Below are 8,890 nucleotides of genomic sequence, written 5' to 3'. Positions count from 1 at the left end.
ATCTTCATTGTAGCAGAAGATACACCCAAAACAGCGTTCAAATGCCCATGTGCTTTAGGGGAATTTGAATGGGTGATGATGCCATTCGGGCTAAAGAATGCAGGAGCTACGTATGAAAGAGCCATGAATTCTATTTTCCATGACATAGTTGGTAGATTCATAGAAATCTACATTGATGATGTGGTGGTAAAGTCTCTTTCTCAAAGGGAACGCCTTACAGATCTTAGGCGAGCACTAGCCAAAATGCGTAAATACGAGCAGAAGATGAATCCCTTGAAGTGCGCCTTCGGAGGTTTTGTAGGGAACTTTTTAGGGTTTCTGGTTCATCAAAAAGACATCAAGGTTGACAAGAATAAAGCCAGAGCTGTTCTCGAAGCACAACCTTCTAGCAATATGAAGGAACTCTAAAGATTTTTGGGACAAATCAACTTGCTTAGAAGATTCATCTCTAATCTTGCTAGGGAAGTTCATGTATTCTCTGAGCTCCTAAAACTAAAACAAGAAGAAGGATTCATTTGGGAGGAAAGACATTAGCAGGCATTGCAGAAGATCAAGGAGTATTTAGCAAGACTTTCTATCCGTACTCCTCATCTGCTCGAAAAGGGGTTGAAGCTTTATATCTCAATAGCAGAAGGTTCTATTGGTTGTCTCCTAGCTCAAGACAACGAGAATGGCAAAGAACAAGCGGTCTATTATCTTAGCAGACTTATATCTCCTAGAGAACAGAGATACTTTCCTATTGAGAAGCTTTGTTTAAGCTTGTTCTTTGTTGCAACCAAGCTTAGACACTACATGCTGCCAGTTACAGTTTTGCTCCTACGCAAGACTGACCTCATCAAATACTTACTGCCCATAACGATTATCAGGGGAAGAATTGGCAAATGGTCCATTGCTTTTTTGGAGTCTATAACAGAACCATCATAGTACACAGAAAACTCTAGCCTTCTATCAAACGGGCACTTGCTATTCTAGACGCATTTCATGTGGAGATCTTAGAGTCAGATTAGAGGCATCCTCTAATCCAGTTCTTGAAGTATCCAAGCTTGAAGGCAGACCAAAATACCAGAAAGAGGGCAGTCAACTACATGCTGAGAGATGGAAAACTTTATAAGAAAGGCCCTGAAAATGATTTACTCCTGAGATGTCTGAGTCAAATAGAAAATGAGGTGGCTCATCAGAAGGTATGGATATTATTGACCTTATATCCTAGCAGATTATATCCAATACTCCAAGGGATACCAGCCTTGTCAAATACATGGACAGATTCAACATGTATAAGCTACTGCCATACAAGCAATTGTGAAGCCATGGCCTATCAAAGGATGGGCTATGGATCTCATTGGGAAGATCTTCCCATCTTCTAACGAAGGACGTCATTTTGTCATAGTAGCCACAGTCTACTTAACACAGTGGGCGCAAGCCCTTCCACTCAAATTCGTGACTCAACAAGACATGATAAAGGTCATCAAGGATAGCATTATTCATAGATTTAGTCTACCCCAACACATTATGGCAGATCGAGGCACAATTTTTGTTGGAGAGGGTACAAGCTTTTGCCTTGAAATATGGTTTTGAAATTTCACATTCTACACCATAATATGCATAAGGCAATGGCCAAGCAGAGTCTACTAACAAAGTTTTAAGGAACATTATTGATAGAATGGTGGAGAATAGGCCAAGGGCTTGGCATAAAGCTCTTTGGGCCTATAGGACATCAAAACGGACGGCAACAAGAGCTACACCTTTTATGATGACTTATGGGCAGGATGCAGTTCTTCCTATGGAGATGGAAATTAGATCAACAAGGGTAGCCTTGTAGAATCAATTATCTCTTGTAGACTATTATCAAGCTATGATGACAGAGCTAGAAGGCCTTGATGAAGTCAGACTTGCTGTCTATACCATCTTCAAATTTAGAAGCAGAAGGTCATGAAGGCTTACAATAGGATAGTACGAGAAAAGACAGTTGTTGTTGCTGATTTGGTTTGGAAAGTTATTCTTCCTATTGGTCAAAGAGACTCAACATATGACAAATGGTCACCATTCTGGGAAGGACCCTATCAGGTGACGGAGGTGAAGAAATGAGGTATCTACTGATTACAAGATCTGGATGAGACCCAACACAAGCATTTTATAAATTAAAAGTATCTCAAAAGGTATAATCCAACCCTATGGGAAGCTACGGATAAGTTTGTTTTATGCTAACCTTCTACCCTGTAGAAAAAGCTAAAAAATACTTTTACCCATAATAAAATTCCACCCAGTCTGCCCTATCCACAATAAAATCCTATCCTTCAGGAAACCAAGCCAGTATCCAAATTATTCTACCATTACCATTAAGAAAAAGTCAAAAAAATATCCAAAAATACACCACCAGAAACCCAAAAGAGAAAACACAAAATCCAACAAGTTACCAAGAGCATTTAAGTGAACTTTACTAGAAACCTAGGTAAAACATAAACAAGGAGAAGGAAATTTCAATGATTCATTATAATTGGGGGTTATCAAGCAGAACCTCTAGAGGGATCCTCAACAGCTTCATCAACAGCTAGCGACACGTCAACCGACATTGCAGCAGTAGAAAGAGAGACTTCATCAGAAGGGGTATTCAACTCAGCATAGATATCCTTTACATGATCCCATTTGGCAACAAAAGCTACAGTGTTCACCTCAATGAAGAATTTCTCACTGGCAATCATTCCTACATAGTCATCCAACTTGGACACTTGAGCATACACAGCCTCAGAGTCCTTGAGTGTGACAACATTTTTCTGAGAATCACTGGCCATAGTCCTTTTATATACTTAACTTCAGCTTGGAGGGTGACAATTCACTGTTTCAACTCTTTAATTGTCCTCTTTTCATCTTCTTCAACAGCCAAAGAAGACTTCAGCTCATTGCCCAGACTATGAGGTTTAGCATCAAGCTCCTCACGCTTTTCTTCTTCAGTATTCAGTTTTGAAAGGCAAGTCTTGTTGTTGCTGAAGTTAGAAATAAGGATGGGGAGATCTTTCGAGAAAGTCAAAAGCCTTTCACGAACAAAGTCAGACAAATCTGAAGCCTACAAAGTCTCATCTATGGCAACTTTTAGATTGTTGAACATTGAATGATGCAGGCATGTTTCAAGCTCATTGGCGCTAACAGTCTTCAGGAGTTTCTTTACTGCAGTTATTTTTTCTTCAGAAAGTGGTTCGGGGCAACGAAACTAGAAGCCCCAACGATTGGAATTCGAGGAACTGAGACTGGAGTCCAGCTAGCAAACTTGGTTAGGAAGCCTGGACGTCAACAACTCTTAGAGGAGTGACGGATATAGTACTTTTCTTTTTCTTTTGAGAAGGAGGGGAATCATAGTCAATCTGTAAAAGGCACAAGGGGATTACTCTCAAGGTTAGTAATTTCCAGAATAATTCATTCAAAACTAAAGAGTTACATTCTCTGGGGAATCGTGAATGGTATACACAATTGGCAGACCAATGGAGGGAAGAGTTCTTTTGGAGGACCTCAACCATTGTCCAACCCTAGACCTTTTGGCCACAGACTTGACAGCCATAGTCTTTCCGAACTTCTGAAGGGTTGATGGAGTTTTGTAGACACAGTAGAGTCCACTTCATGGCTATCATTGTCTTTGGAGGAGGCTTGAACAAAACCTACAAGCAACAACAATGTTTAAAACATGCAGCTGACGAAGTGCTGTAACAAAAAATTTTAGGAGCTTACAAAAGTCACCAGAACCATTCAACCCTGGGTCAGGAGCAACAACGGCTAGGAGTTCTTCTAAATTGTGGGAGAATTTCTGGTTCACATATTTAGTTTACTAGTGGGGGAACTCTGTAGTAGTTTGATGACATTCAGTGAAGGCATAAATTTTAACAGAAGACAGGATTTATGCAGATACAGAGTAGATGTTGACGAGATCTTTAGTCGACCACAAGCCCCTGCCAGAAAAAGGATTTGTTCTATGAAATATACGGTGGTAGAAGAACCATTTGGACAAGTCCAAACTGTAACACCTTGACTTGGGAGGCGTTACTAATGGCACTACCTTAAGTCACCAATCATGGTGACCATTCCATAGACGTGAATGTCTATATTGATTGTATCAAGCCTAGTTATACTACGATTTAATCAATCACCAATTCACCAAAAAATCCGACAGCATCTCCCTGTATTTTGGAGAATGCCAACCTGGAGTACAAACGCAGTAAAATCATAAATAAATTCTCAAAACTAGGTAGGGCCTCAGGCCATTTAACAATTCATATCATCACATATCTCCACACACAATGACATATAGTCAAAGCAACCAACGCAAAAGGGTAACCCTGCAAGCATAATCAACATCATGACATGAAGTCCACAAAACGGACCTGATAGTCCTGATCACATGGAGCACCCTACCGACCATCCAACCATCTACTAAATAGGTGTATCAATAACAAGTCTCAACCCGAGAATTCAAATACAAATAGTACTAAAACCGTAAACATAATACCCAACCATCTAGATCTTATCACTTTCCAGGGCCTATACATGTCACGCACGCTCCTCTAGCTCAACAACCCTGGTATAGGAACTAGAGTCACCTGTGGGGGGAAAAGAAAATGGAAAGGGTGAGAGAAAGATCTAATAGGAAATAATAGAGAATATATAATCGATACTAGAGTTGAATTATCAAAGAAAGTACAAATGCAACAATATGATATCTAACATCATGTACACCAAAACACAAGTAAATAACAAAACGTACGGGATCCTAACTTGGCCCATCGACATTCATGTACTCAACGGGACCCTGAACAGCCCAACAACATCTCCGTATAGTGCACCAAGTACATATGGAATCCTGACTGGGCCAACCGACATTCCCATACTCATCGGAACCCTGAACGGCCCAACGATATTCCACATTTCACACCAACCATACGTAGGAGATGTACGGGTCCTTACCCAACATCCACCGTGCAACTACAATGCATGTCCAACATGGTTATGCAATAATGTATACATACAATCCCACATATATGCTACTACATGATGCATGTTCAATAATGACTCATGTTTGATAGAAGATTGAATATGTAGGGTAAGCAATATCACTCATTTCATACAACAAAGTAATCGCACAATAGGGTTGTTCTCCCTTAGGCACAATTAAGGCGAGAACGGAATAATAATGACTAATGAGGAGAATAACCGCTCTCAACAGAAGAAATAGAGTCGTTGAAAATGGAAAGGGTGGAATTTCCCGACCTCTCCTCCTTCGCTTTTATTCAAATTTCATAAACCGTCCCACGTGTTCATCAAATGCTTTCCGAGTACTATCCATTGAGCCAATTTACCATAAAAAACACAAATTGTCATTATCAATCCACAATTACTAATTTAAACTCCCAATCCCGAAATACCCATAAACCCTAAAATCCCAAATCACCCAGACACCCAATTCATGGTTTTAAGTTAAATAAACTCACCAAGGATGTAGAAACAAGTAAAAGGAAGTGATTCAAGCTTCCTCTAGGCCTCAAATGGTGTAAGAGTTCATGGATTCGAGTTTGGGTTCAAACCTTGGTTGATGATCTTAGACTAATGGAAGTGACGAAATTTGAGAGAAAATGGCGTTTAGGGTTGGTTTTCGTTGGTGATTTTTTGAGAGAAATCACAAAGTGGGTATTTTAAAACCTCAATTTCACGCGTGCTAAAACTGTCCGATTGATTAGGACTTCTCCCGATCGATCGAAATTTGACCCTATCCCATTTTCTAGTGGTGGGTTTCCATCGATTGGAACCCAGTCCCAATCGAACAGAACTGGGGATCTGCTATTCTCCCTATGACTGTTTAGAAGGATTTTTAAAAGCTTTTTGGAAAGTTATACCTGCTATCCATAATTTTGGATTAAAACCTTCCGTACACCCCGACTCAGTATTAATTTCTAATGATTTTTAACCTCTAATTTAACTTCAAACCTGTTTATCCTGCTCAAATGAATATATACGCGGCATGTGTCATTCGTGCAAGGACTCTAAAGGTACAGGGGGTTATATCCTCCCCCCTTTTATAAACAATTTCGTCCTCAAAATTCAAAAACGTACATAATCTTGCAAACAAATAAGGATTACTTCTTCTTCATCTTCGACTCAAGCTCCCAAGTCGCTTCTTCCATGTCGTGATACATCCACAAGACTTTGAGCAACGGTATCACACTTGAATCTATGACCTTGTCCTTTCGGTCTAGAATCCTCATCGGTTGAAGAATGTAGTTTCCATCTTCCTCCATTTCCAATGAGGTCCAATCTAGGACATGTGATGGATCCAACTTTGGTGAAACTGCCAAACGGCAGGCTACCAGTCCAACTAGCTCAAGAATCTCAAAAGGACCTACAAACTGTGGTGCCAATTTCCCTTGCTTACTGTACCTTTGAATGACACATCGAGGACTAACCTTGAAAAATACCTTGTCACCAACCACAAATTCCAATGGCTTCCTCCTCTTGCCCGCGTAAGACTTTTGCCTACTTTGAGCCGTGAGCAACCTTTTTCTAATCTTCTCAATTCCATCTTTCGTCTCTTTCACCATTTCGGGTCCCGATACAACTTTCTCCCCAACCTCCGCCCAATATAAGGGCGACCTACAAATCCTCCCATAAAGCGCTTCAAATGGTGCCATTCCAATGCCACTCTGATATGAGTTGTTGTACACAAATTCTGCCAAACGTAGACATTGCTCCCAATTACCACAAAAATCTACCACACAAGCACGTAACATGTCTTCCAAAATCTGAATAGTCCTCTCGCTCTACCCATCGCTCTGTGGGTGATACGGCGTAGTAAAATCTAGCCGCGTCCCCAAAGCCTCTTGTAAACTACCCCAAAATCTATCGATAAATCACGGGTCTCGATCGGACACAATGGATAGTGGCACTCCTTGAGTCACACTATCTTCAGCACATATAAGATACTTAATTGTGCTAAGGTGTTCGTCTTGTTGACAGGTAGGAAGTGAGCTGATTTGGTGAATCTATCGAATATCACCTGTCTGGCCCCGAACCTTTGCCTCGGTCACCTGTCTAGCCCCTCTAGGGCTGAAACTTAGTCCTCTGTTTCTTCTAACTACCTCAACTGCCACTAACTATTGAAGCTATACAACCTTTCTACACATCCCAGTACTGGCAGGAGTTCCGCTCACCTCGCTCTAACTCTAGTGCCATATCCACCATCTTATCATAAATGCGCACCTTAGAAGTAATCACCATCCTGTAGATGCTCGGAGGTAGACCATCTCGGTATTTCTCAGCCTTACTCTCATCATCTGGAGCATACTTCTTCCCATACTTGTACAACTCCTCGTACTTCTTAGTGTACCGTGACATTGTCATCTCAGGTGTCTGCACCAAGTCAAGATACTGCTTGGCCTTATCTACCTAAAAGGACTGTGGCAACGGAATAGTAGCTCAAAGGACACCCAAGTCAAACCATTCTTCCTTTGATGTAAGGAAACCCACCACTCAAAAGTTGTGCCCCACAAGTAATAGGAGATCATCATCATCCTCCTATTGTCTGGTATAGCCAAGGTATCCAATCACCTACTCATCTGGCGTAAGCATTCTCCAGCCTCATATCCCTCCCCCTCTCCAAAACACTATGGGGAATTGGTCTTACGCAGCTATTCCATCTCGTATAACTCTCGTTCCGGTCTCGGCATAGCTCTATCCTCAATACCAGTACCTAAAATCTGCCCCTCACTGTGGCTCCCTAGTGCTCTAGCCATCTGTGTCTGCACCGTCTGAGCTAGCGATCTCACTATCTCCATAATATCTCTCATCGATGTTAGAGGCTTCTCAGTAGTAGAAAGGACCCTCTACACCCTCGAGTTCTCCTGCAACTGCCCTGGGGGGACAATCGCAATCCTCTTCTGTTGGCCATCCTCAGTACGTGGATCATCCTCCACAATCCTCTCTTCCCAAGTCCCTCTACCAGAATCAGGTACCGACTCCTACGTACTAGAAGTACGCTTAGTAGTGTGTGTCACCCCAGTTGGCCTCTTACTCTCCCTCACTTGCCCCCAGCACCAGAAGTCTCCGCAGCACGAGAAGATCGGATTATCCTACGAGTGTCCATCTGCATCACCACGGATACACTATTCAATAACCAAGTCAAACAAGAGTTTATAGAGAAAGAATACATACCGGATCAGTGGAGGTCGTGACATGGCCTAGAGTCTCACTGCCCATAACCTTAGGTCCCTAAGACACAAAACTTGGGCTCCGATACCGAAATGTAACGCCCCGACCCGGGAGGCGCTACTGTTGGTAATATCAAGCCTCGGTATACTACGATTTAATCAGTCACCAATTCATCGAAAAATTCGGCAGCATCTCCCCTTATTTCGGAGTATGCCAACCCAGAGTACAAGTACAGCAATATCACAAATAAATTCTCAAACCAAGGCAGGGCCTCAAGCCGTCTAACAATTCATATCATCGCATATCTCTACACACAATGACATATATAAACAAAGCAACCAATGCAAGGGCGTAACCCTGTAAGCATAATTAACATCAGGACATGAAGTCCACAGACCTAACCCGGTAGTCCCGATCACATGGAGCACCCTACCAACCATCCAATCATCCACTGAATAGGTGTATCAATAACAAGTCTCCACCCGAGAATTCAAATACAAATAGTACTAATACCATAACTATAATACCCAACCATCTAGGTCCTACAACTATCTAGGGTCTATCCATGTCACGCACGCTTCTCCTGGTCCGCAACCCTGGTACCAGAAGTAGACTCACCTTTGGGGGGAAAAGTAAACGGTAAAGGGTGAGCGAAAGACCTAGTAGGAAATAATAGAGAAAGAATAATCGATATTAGAGCTGAATTATC

At 41.8% G+C, this 8,890-nt stretch overlaps 1 protein-coding gene across 1 annotated transcript; it reads left to right on the top strand.

Annotated features, from left to right (window-relative positions):
- The first annotated feature begins 1,085 nt into the window (after positions 1 to 1,085).
- LOC119985526 lies at positions 1,086 to 2,085 on the top strand. Its single transcript, XM_038829814.1, has 4 exons — positions 1,086 to 1,181; positions 1,306 to 1,543; positions 1,608 to 1,807; positions 1,918 to 2,085. Exons 1-4 carry the CDS (start codon positions 1,086 to 1,088, stop codon positions 2,083 to 2,085), a joined length of 702 nt encoding a protein of 233 aa, XP_038685742.1.
- Positions 2,086 to 8,890: the final 6,805 nt, after the last annotated feature.

This window comes from Tripterygium wilfordii, chromosome 19 (genome assembly GCF_013401445.1).
Source record: "Tripterygium wilfordii isolate XIE 37 chromosome 19, ASM1340144v1, whole genome shotgun sequence".
NCBI classification, from domain to species: domain Eukaryota; kingdom Viridiplantae; phylum Streptophyta; class Magnoliopsida; order Celastrales; family Celastraceae; genus Tripterygium; species Tripterygium wilfordii.
Note: the sequence above shows the minus strand (reverse complement) of the source record. Positions and strands in the feature narration are given on the sequence as shown.